The 17,358-nt window shown below is 45.5% G+C and overlaps 1 protein-coding gene across 1 annotated transcript; it reads right to left on the bottom strand.

Moving 5' to 3' along the window:
* Nucleotides 1-6,287: 6,287 nt before the first annotated feature.
* On the bottom strand, nucleotides 6,288-14,875 carry Pin4 (peptidylprolyl cis/trans isomerase, NIMA-interacting 4). Its single transcript, XM_028892084.2, has 4 exons — nucleotides 14,768-14,875; nucleotides 12,670-12,743; nucleotides 7,146-7,265; nucleotides 6,288-6,465 (listed from the first exon to the last, which is right to left on the bottom strand). Exons 1-4 carry the CDS (start codon nucleotides 14,808-14,810, stop codon nucleotides 6,307-6,309), a joined length of 396 nt encoding a protein of 131 aa, XP_028747917.1. The 5' UTR covers nucleotides 14,811-14,875; the 3' UTR covers nucleotides 6,288-6,306.
* Nucleotides 14,876-17,358: the final 2,483 nt, after the last annotated feature.

The following is a 17,358-nucleotide window of genomic DNA, read 5'->3' as shown; positions in this document are numbered from 1 at the left end:
AGGCAGAGGCAGAGGCAGAGGCAGAGGAGGCAGAGGCAGAGGCAGAGGCAGAGGAGGCAGAGGCAGAGGCAGAGGCAGAGGCAGAGGCAGAGGCAGGCAGATCTCTGTGAGTTCCAGGACAGCCAGAGTTACATAGAGAAACCCTGTCTCAAAAAAAAAACAAAATGGGCTAAGGAGTCTGAGACAAGGTCTCACTCTTTGGCCCAAGCTGGCCTGGAGCTCTCAAGTGCTGGGACTGCAGGTGTCTCCACCATGCTCAGCTTCCTGCTCCCACATCATGGTACTTGCGCATGCTAACAGCTGTCCTACCACTACTCTACATCCCCAGCCCACCAAATGCTCTTTGGCTTAGCTGTAGTCACTATGACATCTTTTTGCTTGGAAACAAACATACATATGGTAAAAAATATTCAGACAGCATCCAAAGCAGGGATTCACAATCAAGTTCATGGGGAAAATTCAAATTTCTGAATTTAGACAGGAAAAATGTCTTTCCTTCTATTACCCTAGGTCTGGAACTTAACATTCCTTTCATTATGGATGTAGGCAAACAACTGCAGAAGCATTGCCTGACTTTGTGATCCATAGAAATTACAAACTTTATGTCTGTAGATATCTCAAAATAACCATTGATAGTCATGACTATCAAGGTAGAGCTTGTGTTTAACAAGCACAAGGTCGCCGGGAGGCAGAGCCAGGTGGATCTCTGTGAGTTCAAGGCCAGCCTGGGCTACCAAGTGAGTTCCAGGAAAGGTGCAAAGCTACACAGAGAAACCATGTCTCGAAAAAACAAAACAAACAAACAAAAAAAAAGCACAAGGTCTTGAGTTTGATTCCCCATCTAAGTGGTTTTTAGATCTACCATTAGCTGCTATGAAATAAAGATACACACACATACTACAATTTTAAACTTTCAATTGTATTTCAGTATATGTGACAGCCTTGTAATCTTACATATTAAGGTGCAAAGCTACACAGAGAAACCCTGTCTAGAAAAACAAAAAAAAAAGTTATCTATTTTTTATGTGTATGGGTGTTTTGCATGTATGTATATCCATGCACAATATGCATGCTTGGTTCCTGGGGAGGCCAGAAGAGGCTTTCAGATCTGGGACTGGAGTAACAGACAGTTGTGAGCTGCTGGGAGTGAGTTGAGTGCTGGGAATCAAACATGGGTTCTTTGAAAGAGAAGCCAGAGCTCTTAACTGCTGAGCCATCTCTCCAGCCCTCTACCTTGTGTATTTTTATTCATGCATTTAATCAAAACTCTAAGAAGCAGGACCATAGAGATAGCTCTTATTGCTCTTACAGAGGACCCAGGTTTTGTTCCCAGCATCCATATCAAGTGGCTCACAACTGCCAGTAACTCCCCCCTAGGGGATCTGACACCCTCTTCTGGCCGATGAGGGCACCTACATGCCTGTGGTATACATAAACTCAGGAAACACACACACATACATAAATAAAAATCTAAAACAACAAAAACCTTTTGAATACAGAGTATAGTAGCACACACCTTTAATTCCAGCACTGAGGAAGCAGAGGCAGGTAGATCCAAGTTCCAGGCCAGCTAGGGCTTCACAGTGAGAGACCTCATCTCAAATAAATTAAAAATTAACAACAAAACCTGTCTCAACTCTCAGAAAGGATACACTGACAAAGGATTTCATGGCACAAAATATTTAAGTCCACTGGTCTAGCGGGGTGTGTCGATGCAGGCCTTTAATCTCAGCACTGGGAAGGCAGAGGCAGGTCTGTGAATTCAAGGCTAGCCTAGTCTGCATAGCAAGTTCCAGGCCAGGCAGACCTATACAGTGAAAACTCATCTCAAAAACAACAACAAGATCCAAATATAAGGGTATGAAGTCAAAATTCTTTTTTATTTATTTTTTTCTTCAAGGCAGGGTTTCTTTTTTTTGTGATATATATTTTTTATTTTACAATATCATTCAGTTCTACATATCAGCCATGGGTTCCCCTATTCTCCCCCTCCCACGCCCTCCCCTTACCCCAGCCCACCCTCCATTCCCACCTCCTCTAGGACAAGTCCTCCCCCGAGACTGTGATCAACCTGGTAGACTCAGTCCAGTCCTTTCCTCCCAGACTAAGCCAAGTGTCCCTGCATAAGTTCCAGGTTTCAGACAGCCAACTCATGCAATGAGCACAGGACTTGGTCCCACTGCCTAGTTGCCTCCCAAACTGATCAAGCCAATCAACTGTCTCACCTATTCAGAGGGCCTGATCCAGCTGGGGAGCCCCTCAGCCTTTGGTTCATAGTTCATGTGTTTCCATTCATTTGGCTATTTTTTTTCAATAATTGAGTAAAACTGAAATTTATTATATGCCACAGTCGTCTTAGGGACCTCCATGCTATATATATAGCAAGGCAGGGTTTCTTGATGTAACAGCCTTGACTGTCCTAGAACTCAGTTTGTAGCCCAGGCTGGCATTGAACTCACAGATACCCATCAGCCTCTGCCTCTTGAGTGCTGGGATTAAAGGCGAGTGCCACCTGAGAAGCCTGAGGTAAAAAAAAAAAAATTTTTTTTTCAAGACAAGGTCTCTTTGTGTAGGATTAAAGTGCCAGGATTAAAGGTGTGAGCCATCATGCCCAATAATTATTTATTTTTAAACTATTTATTTTTATTTTATGTGCATTGGTGTTTTGCCTGTATGTGTGTCTGTGTGAAGATGTTGGAACTCCTGGAACTGGAGTTACAGTGGTGAGCTGCTTTGTAGGTGCTGGGATTGAACCCAGGTCCATCTGGAAGAGCAGCCAGTGCTCTTAACCACTGAGCCATCTCTCCAGCCCCTGACCCCCAGGTCAAAATTCTTTAACCAGCTTTGCCACCTCAGTTCTAAATGACATTCCCAGAGACTGTCTACATTTGTTTTGCAGAATTGGGGATGGAATCCAGGGTCTTTCCATTCCAGGCCAATGTCAACACTGAGCTATATATACCCCAAGCTCTTTGTATACATTTCTTCAGACCCTAGTGATGGTTTGCTGTGTACACTGTAGCACACCTGGCTTTAATTGTTTCATGTTACTCTACTTATGAACATTTAGTTTCCTTCCAAATGATAGAATGAATATCCTTGTGTCTTTTATGCATGATTACACTTAGGCATTCTAAGTTCCTAGAAATGGAGTTTGTGGGAGGCTAGCTTCCACCTTTTCCAGGGTTCCTATGAGGAGGAGAGAGGGATAAAAAAAATATCAGGTAGAACGATAGACAGAGACGAGAAGAAAGACAGAAACACAGGATAGCTTCGGGAGGATCTGGATCAAAATCCACAGGCCCAGAAGTTTATTCAAAAGGGCTTTTTATAACAGTGCCAAGGGGTAGGGCAAAAGACCTCCCCCTTTGCTAGATCAAAGCATATTACACAGCCAAGTGTAGACCCTTCCAAACACCTGGTAACCACGCCCGTGGTCAAGTCATTCCCTTACACTGCTCTGCTGGGTAAAGCAAGCTCAGATTCTCTGACCCTGAGTAATTTGGGCCTCCACAGGAGTTCCAGGATCGATGGGCGTATTTCTAAATTAGATAGTTCTGCCAAATTACTCTCCATAGAGGTTATAATTCACATTCCCACTTCCCTCATACATTCACCGGTTATGTTAAATGTATCAATCTTTACCAGATAAAGAAGTACAATCTTAATTTGGTTTTACTTTGCAATTATTATGAGGTCCTTAGTGAAAAGAAACAAAGTCTTAAATGTACCCACCATGCTGTGCATAAATCTGTAAAACTTCAATGTTGTTTTTCGAGCCAGGGTCTCTCTCTGTAGCCCTGGCTGTCTTGGACCTTGTTATGTTGACCAGGCTGGCCTTGAACTCATAGCAGTCATCCTACCTTTGGCTCCCAAATGCTGAGATTAAAGGGAGCTACCACGTCCAGCCTAAAATGCCTCCAATTTTCCTTCATCAGCTCCTTTCAGAATCGTAGTTACCAGCAAAGCCTGACTCTAAGGGACGGACACTTGGTGTAAGAGGCCTGTTCCTCCTTACTTACTCCCAGGCTCACTTTGACTGCTCCTCAGGCCATGGGATCTAGTTTTTCAGGTTCACTTTTCCTGCTCCCTGATTTCTCGTTGGGGGTGACATCCATGCAACAGGGATTCACAAATACACTGAGTAAGCCAATATCCTGAGGAAAAGACCAGGAGTTTCAAGCTTTTCAGAATTTATTGCCATTATTCATTGATATAAACATGTATGTGAGATTATTTACTCTTTTGGTGGGGGGCTGAGGGGTGGACTGGAGATGGAACTCGGGGCCTTGCTTATTCTAGATGAATCCTCTACTACTGAGCTATATGAAAGTGGTTTAAGGAGTATTATCTTACGTGAAACTACGTCAATAAGTACTTTCATTGCATCTTAGCTGAGCTCTGATTTGTGTTTTGAGACAGAGCCATGCTATTATACCCTAAATTGACCTAGAACTTGCTATGTTGTTCTAGATTGACCTTGAACTCAAAAGCCACCAACCTAAGGCCCAAGATTCTGGGATTACAAGCACATAGCACCATGGCTAGCTTACTTTGAACACTGTTCTGTCGTTGTGGTCCGTGTGCTCAATGGCAGAAATTCAGAACTCCTAAAATGGGAAACGAGTCTCTAGGCGAAATCATCAATGTTTATAAGCTGAGGTAACACAGGGCTACCACTGGATGTAGTTGAGGGAAGAGCAGGTTGTGTTAAAAACTGCCACTCTTGAGAATCACAGTTATCAGCCAGGGCTACACAAGGAAACTCTGTCTTGAAAAACAAAGTCACAGTTATGCCAGGCACACGTTTAACCCCAGCACTTGGAGGCAGAGGCAGTTGGATCTCTGAGTTCAAGGCCAGCCTGGTCTATAACCAAGGCTACACAAAGAAATGCTGGGGGGGGGGGGGGGCGGAGAAGAAAGAAGAAAAAAAGAAAAAAGAATCACAGTTTTAGGGGTCAATGAAACGGCTCAGCAGATAAAGGTGCCTGCTGTGTGTGGTGGTTTGAATAAGAGTGGCCCCCATTAAAGGGGTCATCGTTAAAACGGAACCCCTGGCTGTTGACAGAGGAGCTGCCTATAAAACAGAGAGCCATTGTTAGAAGTTAACCTTCAGTTGTTGACTGAGCTGAAGACTGTCAGGTTTTACTTGTCAAGGTTTACAATTTTATATTTTTATATTCCTGGATCCTTCACTTGTACCCAGACTGCCCTCCCTAAGATGGGGTTCAAGAGGTCAGCATTGGATGTGAGGAAGAAAAGAATTTAAGACTTCAGAGCTCACTGTGGGTGGTTCCACCCCTGTGCTGGTGGTCCTGGATGCTAAAAAAAAACAAAAAAGCAAGCTGAGAAAGCCATGAGGAGCAAGGCAGTAAGTACCAGTCCTCTGTAGCTTCTGCTTCAGTTTCTGCCTCCAGGTTCCTGCCCCAACTTTCTTCAGTGATGAACTATGGTATGGAAGTGTAAGCAAAATAAACGCTTTCTCCCCCAAATTGCTAATGGTCATGGTGTTTTATCGCAGCAACAGAAACCCTAACTAAGGCAGAGGACGAGTTATGGTTACCAGTTCTCTTCTACCATGTGGGTCTTAGGGACTGAACTCAGGCTATCAGACTTGGCAGTAGGCACCTTTACCTGCTGAGCCATCTGGCAGCCCCCCCCACTACCTTCTTTGACAGACATTTATTTAAAGAGAAAGTTGAGGGGCAGGAGGCATGGCTCAGAAGGGTGTTTGCTGCATTTGGGGAGGACCAGTTTGGTTCCCAGTACCCATGCCAGGCGGCTTACAACCACCTGCAACCCCAGCTCCAGGGGATCTGATGCCCTCTTCTGTTCTCCATGGCTCCCCACACACATATGCACACTCACAAACACCCATCCCTTAATAATAAAAATGACCTTAAGGAGAAAGTTGTCGTGGGATGGCTGCTTGGCTGTGGGGTACTGTATTAAGACAACGGAGCTAGTTAGAGATATCTGTCCTGGCAGATCAGAGTTGACTAACTTGAATTATGCTTTTCGTATACTAATTCACCTACTAGTGCCCAAGGTTTTCAGGGGCCGAAGATTTGACTCCTCTGAAGATGGTTTCAGTATTTCTGGGACACACTAAGGGTCAAAGTTAGTCTGGGGAAAATGGGAACTCAAGGTAAAAGGAGTCTGCATGAGTCGTCGTCGTCGTTGAGAATTGTTAACTGAAAGTGACTGTAGAACATACCGGTACCCACCTGATCAAACCCACACTGACAGTTCACCCAACAGGAGCCAAACAAAACACAAAACCTTTATCCAGTCTTCCATGTGATTTTATTTTCTCCCTTCAACCATAATAATATGATAGCCAAACTTTGTCTTAACAGGTGGGTCTGTAAACACAGGCTTATCCATCCCACTTACAGGCAGGGCAAATGCAGCTTCTTGAAACGGTCCTACCATGGACCCTCTGGTCATCCATCCCAAGTCACCCTGAAAAATCCAAAGGACACGTGGTATCAAGTGACCTTAAAAAGAGAAGAGTTCTCCTGCAGCTTCAGAGAATTTTCCCACTATGAATACAGTGGCTCGCTGGGTTGTACTGATTCATCTGGGCTGTGTAGGAGCTGTCTCACCAGGGACAGATGGGAGGAGACATCTAAGACCTGCTGGAGCACAAGCGCTCGGGATACTGCTGCATTCTGAAGTGACCTGTGGAAGGTCGCTCACACCTACATTAGACATAGGTGACTCTGTGTCCTTGGTTTCGTAAGGACATGTCTCACACAAGTATAGAATGTTCTTTGAGCATATTCCCCTTCCCCAACTCCCCTCCTCTTTCCTCCTTCAGTGTAGATAATTCTTATGCAACCCCTCATAAGTTAGAATTGGTGGGACTAGGAATCAAACCTGGGGCTTCACACATGCCACACAAATGTCCTACCATGTAGCTACATCCTTAGTTCCACAAGCTAGACATTTCTACTTTTCTTGAAATAAAGATATGGCCACAATTAATGACAGAACACAGGAAAAAATTCCTGCTTTTGTATTTCCTTTGTGGAGGAAACTTTTATTTTTTGCTGGGCCTCAAACTCAGGGTTTTATGCATGCTACCTTATACCCCTATAGTGACCACAGAACATTCAAAGCACATGATAAGCACAACATACCCCTTGCCTGGCTTTATCTTCACTGTATTGTGCAGCCACTTCACTGAATCTCATTCCAGATTTTAACTTTTCCATGGCTTCCATGATTTTGCCATGTTTTTCACACAGAATGTGTCTGACCTACAAGGGAAAAGCATGTCCAGTTAGTGCTTGGAGAGGAAACTGATTCTTCTTGGTACAGGAGTCACATCTGAATTATCCCAGGTAACTACAAAACAACACATAACTCATACCACTGCACGTCCCACAAGTCTGCCCAACTGGCTGACTGCCACAACCCCATTTCTCTATCAAGCAGTATCTCAGAACCCTGAGTTAGATGGAAAGTGGGCAGCTGCCTGTGGGAATCTCCCACCTTTCCCCCATGTACTTCAGTGGTAACTGGAAGAGGAAATATATTGGTTGAGCATTTGGGTCCCGGAGTCCAGTCCTGGCCCTGTTGTGTGACCTTGGGCATGCTTTTAAGCCTCCAAGATTGTCCCCCATGGGATTGTGAAGGAAGCTATGCAAACAGCATTCAACAAACTGCTGCCTATTTTAATCAGAGTAGGGGGAAAAACTCTGCTTGGAAATATTTCTTTCCTCTCTGAGACAGGGTTCTTATATAGTCCAAGATGGCCATGGACTCAATATGTAGCTGAGGATGACCTTGAACTCCTGATCCTCCTGTCTCTTCCATGTTCTAGGACTACAGGAATATCCCACTCCACCCAGTTTCTCCCTTATTATTTAGAGACAAGTATCCTTAGGGTTAACTATTGAAATCTGGGGTAAGATGGGTCTAGAGAGTCCTTGGCCCAGGGATGGCTTTCCAATTAATGGAAGTACCCAGGAGCTACCAACACATCAAAAATGGGGCCTACTGGGTCAGTGAGATGGCTCAGCAGGCAAAGGCACTTGCTGCGAAGCCTGATGACCCGAGTTAGATCTTTAGGACTTACACAGTGAGAAGGGAGAATCGATTCCCACAAGTCGTCATCTGATCTTCACACATGTGCCATGGTATGCATGGATGCACACATGCATGAGCACACACACAAACAAAATATATAAATGTAAAAAAACAGGGCTTGGATAGACAGGCTTCTTTAAGGTTTAAGTTATCTATCTATGTGGGTGGGTTTGTGCAAGTGCACAGAGGTGCCTGCAGAGGCCAGACGTGTCAGACTCCCTCGAACTGGACTTAGAGGCAGTTGTGAGCCACCTGACTTGGCTGCTGGGAACTGGACTCAGGTCTTCTAAAAGAGCAATATATACCCTTAATCACAGAGCTATCTATCTAGCCCAACAAACACCTTTTAAAAGAAGCTTAACCCACTTATTGATTTTGTATGTATACATGCGTGCCATAATCCTCAGGAGGAGGTCAGGAGACAATTGCAGGGGCCAGTTTTTCCTTCTACCACGTGGGTCCTGGGGGTTGAATTCAGGTCATAAGGGTTGGTGGCAAGCACCTTCTGCAGAATGTGTCTAGTCCTATCCAGAGACAGGTAGACAATCTGGACAGCAAAGGGACGGCGTCCTGCTGGAGGACAATGGCTCAGCTCTCAATCTGACTGAACCACAGCTTCTAGACTGCCTCTCTCACTGAGCATGGTGCTGTACACCTATAAACCTAGCACCTGAGAGGCTGAGGAAGGAAGATCCTGAGTTCCAAACCAGTCTTAGCTATATGAGTTCACAGCCTGGGCTACAGCGTTAGACTTTATTTATTTATTGTCTCCAAATAAACAGGAAAGGGAGGGGGAAGATAGAGGAGATGCTGGGGATGTAACCCACAGGCCCAAGGAAAATAACTGTTGATAAGGGCTGAAGATCAGGGCATTCTACTCCTTTTAAAAATATGTTAAGTAGCCGGGCAGTGGTGGCGCACGCCTTTAATCCCAGCACTCGGGAGGCAGAGGCAGGCGGATCTCTGTGAGTTCGAGGCCAGCCTGGGCTACCAAGTGAGTTCCAGGAAAAGGCGCAAAGCTACACAGAGAAACCCTGTCTCGAAAAACCAAAAAAAAAAAAAAAGTTAATTGGTAAATTATTAAATGTAATAGTCAGCAATGAAACTAGTTATCAAACTAAGTCGATTAATGGCTAAGTAATTTAATTATTATGAAACATTATTATGAAAATACAAGTTTTTATTGTGAAACCAGTAAATTTTTATTTAAGGGATTTTTGATTCCTTTGCTGTCCATCCAGGTCACTTGGCTTCAAGATTTCTGAAAAGAGCCCTTTCTCAAAGAAAGATGCTTAGCCCAGTTATGCTATTAGCCCTTTTGATATCTTCTTGAATTAAAGACACACAGTCAAGACAACTTCCAAGTGCTAAGTGCTTGACATGAATGATCTCATAAGTCCTCACACGAACCCCTGACACTAGATTGGTGTTCGCTGAACTCTCGCAGCACACTTGCAAAACCTCCAGAGCTTCTTCAGAAGACATTCCGGCCCAGGCCCCAGGCCCAGAGACCCTGACGCAGCAGACCCGAGGTGCCACGGGCACCGGAGGGTTGAACTCTCTCTCCGGTGTGTGATGAGCTCAGCCCTGAAGGTCCAGGTCGAGAGCCACTGGCCCGAGTTGCCCGCTAACTGCAGCAGTGCTTGGTGGCTTGAAGGAGACAGGAACGGCTTCGGAGCCACACTGAGGGCCACGCTAAGGTTACAAACCAGGTTCGGGGCTCCCCTCACCAAGACTGGGTCTCCCTAGCAGGTCCTAGCAGTCTGGGTTTGGTGCGGAGAAAGTAGCCTACTGGACTGACCCTAAGTTGAGGTCTGGCAGGTATGAGAGAAAGCAGTCAGGGCTCCTCAGTGTGGGGATGAAGCCCTAAGAGGCATTTCCATTTCTGAGGAGAAGCGGAGGACAGAACATATGGCCTAGGAGGCACTGGGGAGCAGGACGAGAACCTGAAGTCTATGAGAACAGATGGGGAACAGAAGGAGGGAGGCTCAGCTCTTAGTGACTGACACAGGAGCAGCATGTGGGTACAGGGGTGTCATTGGTGCCAGGGCCTTTGGAAACATCAGAGACCCAGATGTCCTTTAGCAGAATAATGTTCAAACAGACGTACCACTTCCACATCATGAAACAGAACGCAGCAACACAGAGCAGTAAACTACTGTCACGACAGTCTGAATGAAACCACCAGAAAATGACACTGAGAAAAAAAAATCCCCACCAAAGGTCACAAACTATATGATTCCATCCATCTAACATTCTTGAAATTACTAATGCACACAAGTAGACAGTAGATTAGTTGCTGCTTTTAATTAAAATGGGGTAGAAACCCACTGGGCATAGTGGCGTACGCCTTTAATCCCAGCACTTGGGAGGCAGAGGCAGGCTGGTCTCTGTGAGTTCAAGCCCAGCCTGGTATACATAGCAAGTTTCAGGACACCCAGAGCTATATATTGAGATCCTGTCTCAAAATAACAGCACAAAAAATGGGGTAGAAAAACAGGGGACAGGTAGAAGTCTATAATTTCAGCATATGGGAGGTGGAGACAGGAGGATCAGAAATTCAAGGCCATCCTTTGCTACATAATGAACTTGAGACCAGCCTGGACTAAAGAAGACTCTGTCTCAAAAAGAAAAAGTAGCCAGGTGGTGGTGGTGCATGCCTTTAATCCCAGCACTCGGGAGGCAGAGGCAGGTGGATCTCTGAGAGTTTGAGGCCAGCCTGGTCTACAGAGTGAGTTCCAGGACAGGCACCAAAACAACAAAGAGAAACCCTGTCTCGAAAAACCAAAAAAAAAAAAGAGAGAGAGAGAGAGAGAAAGAAAAAGTATGTGTGTTGGGGGAATAGAAGTAGAAGCAGGAGGGGGTAGGGAGCCTATTTATAAAAGGGCAGCAGGAGTGGTCTTTATATAGGGTGGAAGGCTTGGGGTGTAGCTCAATGTTCTATGACAATGTCAATATTCTCACCAGGCTACTGTGCTACTGAACTATAGTTTTAGAAGATGTTACTATTGAGGAAACTAGGGTAAAAGATACAGGCATTAAACAAAAAGCTTAATAAAATTTTAATCCCAATCTACCCTCCTACCTAATTACACGCCACTCCTTTCCATGTATCTCCCATATAGCCACACTGGACATGGACATAGAGGACAGCATGGCTACTTAGAGCTGTATGTGCTCAAGTAGCTCATAGGTTGGGTGCTTGGATGGTCAGCACATTCAGTGAAGAGTGCACATAGCCCAAATGACCCTAGAGTATCTTTTATGAAGATGCTATGCTGGAGACCAACATGCCAGCTCTCATGAAGCCCAACAGAGCTAGATGTCCTCCATCCCATGCTGTAACCATGACCACCTCTACAGATGAACACAAGATGCTTTATGAAAACTCTCCTTGGCACACCAGAATCCCACCTGACACAATTCAATGCTCATACAAAGACAGAGAACAAGGGCTGGAGAGATGGCTCAGTGGTTAAAAGCACTTGCTGCTCCTGAAGAGGACCTGGGTTCGGTTCCCAGCATCACATTACTGGCTAACAACCATCTGTAATTCCAGTTCCAGAGAATCTAACACTTTCTTCTGGCATCTGTGGGCACTGCACACACACAGTACAGACATACATGCATCCAAAACACCCAGAACAAGCCCAGAAAAGCAGAACAGTTCAGATGACACCTTTTCTCCCATTTTCTCTTCCTTTTATGCTTCATGTATATGGCTGAATTTGCAGGCGGAGGCAGTGACATCTATCTTTGAAACCTCCTGTACCCTGACCCACACATGGAAACGACTTGTTACACAGCTACAGTAGTACAGTTGTTTGCAGACTCTCCTTTGGGACTGGGTGGATAAGCACTTCAAGTACTTATTTGCTGACTTATCTCCACCCACATTTGCATGGTCAAGGCTAACAAATTGGTGAGCATGTGTGTGTGTGTGTGTGTGTGTGTGTGTGTGTAGGCCAGAAGATAATCTAGGGTGCCATCCACCCCCTTTTTCTTTTGGAGACAGGGTTTTTCACTGGATTGGAACTCACCAATTATGCTGGGCTGGTTAGCTAGCCAGTGCTGGAATTTTAAGTGTGTGCCACTATCTCCAGTATTTTTTAATATGGGCTCTGGGGATCAAACTTAGGTCCTTTTCAAGCACTTTACTGACTGACCCCAGTCCCTAAGTTAACACATTTTAAAGAACAGTGCTAAAAGTGTGAAAATTCTACTTTTTAAAGTGAGACTGAGCTGGGCAGTGGTGGCGCTCACCTTTAATCCCAGCACTGGGGAGGCAGAGGCAAATGGATCTCTGTGAGTTGAGACCAGAGTGGTTTACAGAGTGAGTTCTAGGACAGCCAAGGCTGTTCCATAGAGAAACTTTGTCTTGGAAAACAAAAGAAAAAAACCCAAACAACAAAAAAGTGAGACTGGTCTTTGGTCTCCAGTTTTGCATCATCTTGTCTGTGCCCTTAGTGTTCGGCCTGGTCTCTAAGGACAAGTGACTCACACTGTTTCTATGCATCCTGGCACCCACCTTAATACTCACCATGGGACAAAAGGATACGTGAGATAACTCACCTTTACTGCATTGCCACCACCTTTAGGGCCCTGAGCCTTCTTGTCAGCACTGTCACTCCCAGAGGCTGCACCTCCTTTGGAAAAGAGAGGACAGGTACTCATTCCAAATGTACTTTGACATTTATAGATGGTCCAACTCATAATACAAGGTGATTTTTCCATTACAGCCCCAAGCTCCAAAAGGCTACATGGTGAGTCACACAATCAAGTTAACTTACAATGACTCATCTCTAATAACAGGAAATGTGCCCTCCAAAACACTTCACCGAAAATAGACAAAGAAATGAAATGTGGGCATGATGAACGAGCTCCAGAAGCCTGGTCCAAATTCTCCCAACCCCACCCCAAATCTCGCCTTCTAATGGCAGAACACTAAGCACTGCCATTATATAAAATTATATAATTTCTATTATGTTCTGGGACAGTGTGTTTGACATTTGCGATTCTAATATACGAACTCTCCAAGAGTGAAGATACTACAAAGCATATCTACCTAAAGAATGTATTTATGCCTAAATCTTTGCAGTCTACCACGGTGCCTCTGATGGCCTCCTGGCACGTTTTTGACATCTGAGTTATCAAGCATTGGAAGCCCATCTTATTACTGCTAACTTTTGTGTCAAAAAGGCAGCACATTAACTGTTAGAGGCCAAGACGTCTAAGTACACTCCCTGGATTAAGTATTCAGTTTAACAAATGTTTCCTAAATAATTCCTAAGTTCCAAGTCTTGGGGGTATAAGGTGAATAGGGTTCATAACTGCCACCAACTCACATTCCAGTGAGGAAGACAGATCACTTCCTGAGACTCCAACAGGTGAAAAATTGTGGAGGGAGAATTTGGAAACTGACAGACATTTTAGTTAGTCAGGGAATGTGTGATGGAGGAACAGGAGCTAACCAGCCAAGGAGGACAAGAAAGAGGATCTCCAAAATGGAGGAAACAACTTTGTCCTGGTCCTTCACCGCCCACGCATCATTCTGTTTTCACTTATTTTGGTTTTTGTTTTGAGACAGGGTCTCTACGTACTCCAGATGACCTCAAACTCAGGTCCTCCTGCCTCAGCCTCCCAAGTGCTGTGGCACAGGTATGTGGCACCTCACCCATCCTCATACCTTCTTTCTTTAAAACATCTTGGTCCCTTGGGCCTCTGGGACATCACTCAACTGCACTCCCTTTAGTTGTCTCTTCTCTGGGTTTCCACAACCAAAGAGGTCAGGCCACCTCTATCTCTTCCAAGAACTACTGAAATGACCTCTTTAAAGGGCTTCCTGGCCCTTAACCGACCTTAATCAACATCGCATACAGGACTCCCAGTGATTTAGTCCTCCGCTTTAATTTGCCCCAGTCGATCATTTGTCTGGAGGTTGTATTTCAGCCATGCTATGCAACACAAACTGTGCTGTTTCCCATCAGTGCTTTCGGGGCTGGACTCTCCCTATTGTCGATGCTTAGCCTGCCTGGCCTGCCTGACGCATCTCCAGGTTATTTCCTTAACCCTCTTTCCACCTTCTACAATATACCCCTCTCTCAGTACTGAATTTAGTACAGTACTTTCTGGCTACTATCTTCTCCACTACTTCCAGGGATGACGAAGAGTAAGAGCTGTGTCTTATTTTTCTGGCCTGAAAGCACAGCGGTGTGCCCAACATTTGTCTCCAAGAAACGAGTCCCTCCTCAATGGGGGTGGGTGGGACACGTCATAATGTTAGTCGTTAAAGAGACCTGTACTGACCGCTAGGGTGGGCTCCTTTTATTGCTGGCGTTTCATCAGATTAAATTTTAGTGGTAATAAACTCTTTTTTTTTTTTTTGGTAATAAACTCTTAAAATAGTTCCATGTTGCGAGGAACCATCCCACCAGCTGTTACCCGCCAGGACGGTGCCTGCACTGAAACCCCATGTGTTCCCCGAACCCCAGCAGCCCCTCGCGCACTTATATTTTCTGATTTACCGGAAGAACCCCAAACATAAACCATAGCGGCTCCAGGGGGGGGCCTGGTCACCTGCTGCCAGGCTTATGACCCCCCACAGCTGCCGGCCTACTCCCGCCCTTCTTCTTACCCACCCCACGCTCCCTGATTGTCTCGGCCGCTCTACCTTTCCCCCCTTTTCCAGAACCACTTTTCCCCTTCGGCGGCATCTCCTAAGCTTGCCGTTGAACTCTCAACTGTTCCGGTACTAGAAAAAGGCCCCTTCAGGCCCCTAAGGTATGTCCTAAACAATGCCTGAAAGCAACTGCACAATGAACCATTTCTGCCGCGGTTCCGGAAGCAGGCAGAGCTTGGGGCAGACCCAGTCCTTTGGTTCCTTGACCAACAGGAGCTGCAGATGTTTAACCAATAAGAAACTGAAGCCCTGCGGGGAGGCGGAGACAATGGTTGCTCAGAGACCAGAAAGTCCCGCCTCTGTACTCCCCATTTTTTTCCTACGCACTTATTTGCACCCGCTCTAAACCCTCTCGCCCCCGCCCACTTCCTCCGTGCGTGCGCAGTGCGAGCCTTAGGCTACCGCAGTTCTTTGGCGTGGGCTCTTGGTGATGCCTTGGGGACGCCAGACAAAGGGAAAGCAGGGAGGGCTGAGGTGATGGTCCCTTTCTCCAGTCCTCCCGCCAACATAGGTCTGCATTTCCTAGTGGCTCTTCGTTATTGTTATTGTTATTATTGTTATTATTATTATTATTATTATTACAGCAGCACCAGTGGTTGACAGGGTACAAAAGGTTGAATTTTTAAAGCCTCTATCATCCCATTGCCTGTGGCAGACGTCATCATGAAAGCTGGGTATGGTGGTACACACCTGTAATCCTAGCACTAGGGAGACTGAGGCAAGATTGAAAGTTTGAGGTCAGCCTGGGCTACACAGCCAGAATCTGTCAACAACACAAAACAAAACAAAAACATGGGGGGAGGGAGATCAAATCAGTCTCTGGAGATAAATAGCTCAGTAAAGTCCCTGCCATGAAAGCATGAGGGCCTGTGCTTGATCCCCAGTGCTGGGGAGCCAGTCACAGGAAGGTCCTAGTCCGTCTGGAACAGTGAGTCCCAGGTCCCAATGAGAGACTTGATTTCAGAAGAGTGGAGAACTCTTGAGGAGTGAGTGACTCTCAAGGTTGACTTCTGGCCTCCACATGCATGCTACACACTCGTGTGCATATATATGTGCATACACCCACACACCTACAGGACACGACAAAACAACTATAATGAATAGATGATGCACCTGGCCTGGAACATTGTGAAACTTATGTGTATTGCAGTAGATAATCACACTTACAAGGAGCATAATCAAGCCTGTATGTATGACTGGATTTGTCAAAAGCAGTGCCTGAAGACGGATAGCTCCAGAAAAAGATCCACTGCAGGTGCAACCAGACACATATAAAGTCCTGTACTAGGGCTGAGGAGATAACCCAGTTAGTAGAGTGCTTGCCTAGCATGTATTAAGCCCTGGGCTTGAGCCGGAGCACCATGTAAAAGTGAATGTGCCGGCATATATGATTCCAGGACTTCGGAAGTAGAGGCAGAAGTTCAAGATCATCCTCAGCTACATAGTGAGTTTGAGCCTAGTCTGGGTTATGTGAGATCTCAAAAACAACTGTATATGATGTCAACTATGAAGTATACATCACCAAAAGATTGGATGGAAAAATGGTAAAAAGTGCAGTATTTTGAAATGCAAATTTATGACTTTCATTTTCTTCTGTTAACATGTTGTGTTATATCTCTTGGTATGTATTTTTTTTTAATTCAAGAAAAAATCAATAGGCAGGTACGGTGGCACATGCCTGTATTCGTGGCACTTGGGAGATAAAGGCAGGAGCATAAGAAACTTCAAGTCCAGCCTTGGCGCTACAGCAAGTTCAAGGTCAGCCTGTGCTACCTGAGAGTCTATCTCAAAAACACCGAAAAGGAAAAGGGCAATGTCATCTGAGAAAGAAGCAACAAAAAAGCGGGCTTCTCTACAGAGTTAAGTGTGCATCAGTCTGTGGAGACCGACTGTGGAGGGGTGTGAAGCAGAGTGACAAATTAACTGAGCAGAGGGCAGAGTGAGCAGAGAGACGGAAGATGCAGCCTTGAAACCATGGCAACATCTGCTGAGTGCAGGAGTGACTCAGAGCGGCAACGGCTGCTACTTGTATTTTCTAGTAATTATCTCCTCTGACTGAGGCTTGTACGTGTTATTTGAACAAGGGAAATCAGGAAGAGAAGCTGGCAGCCCTCTTCCCAGAAAAAAAAAAAAAAAGCTTCACAGACTTTGGCCCAGACTCACTGCCCCCTCCACCCGCACCAAAACCAAGAGGCTAGGGTTTCTCATCTGTTCGTGATCCCAGCAGTACTTACTCTGAAAAGGAAAGCCGGAGGCAGCCACACAGAGATCTCGTTAAGCCCATTCCAGGTGGACAATATACAGGGATCTTGGGGGCCCCACACTCTGCAGTCAAGAGTAAAAAGAGCCGGGGGTGGTGGCACATGACTTTAATCCCAGCACTCTGGAGGTAGAGAGTGGTGGATCTCTGTGAGTTCAGGGCCAGCCTGGTCTACAGAGCGAGTTCCAGGACAGCCAGAGCTATATAGTGAAACCCTGCCTCAAAAACCAAACCAAACCAACCAACCAACCAAAGAGTAGAAAAGGGTCACAACTGATGATTGAAATCAGGAAGAAAAAAACCGTTGTAGGATGGATGAGAG

This window comes from Peromyscus leucopus, chromosome X, assembly GCF_004664715.2.
Source record: "Peromyscus leucopus breed LL Stock chromosome X, UCI_PerLeu_2.1, whole genome shotgun sequence".
Lineage (NCBI taxonomy): Eukaryota > Metazoa > Chordata > Mammalia > Rodentia > Cricetidae > Peromyscus > Peromyscus leucopus.
Note: the sequence above shows the minus strand (reverse complement) of the source record. Positions and strands in the feature narration are given on the sequence as shown.

Excerpts from the sequence above, each read along its gene's own strand:
- Pin4 (XM_028892084.2), bottom strand. The coding sequence starts at position 14,810 with ATGCCGCCGAAGGGGAAAAGTGGTTCTGGAAAAGGGGGGAAAG. Across the intron at positions 7,266-12,669 it reads GTGGTGGCAATGCAGTAAAG|GTCAGACACATTCTGTGTGA; the intron begins GTGAGTTATCTC and ends TTTCCCTTGTAG. Across the intron at positions 6,466-7,145 it reads AAGATAAAGCCAGGCAAGGG|GGTGACTTGGGATGGATGAC; the intron begins GTATGTTGTGCT and ends TGGATTTTTCAG.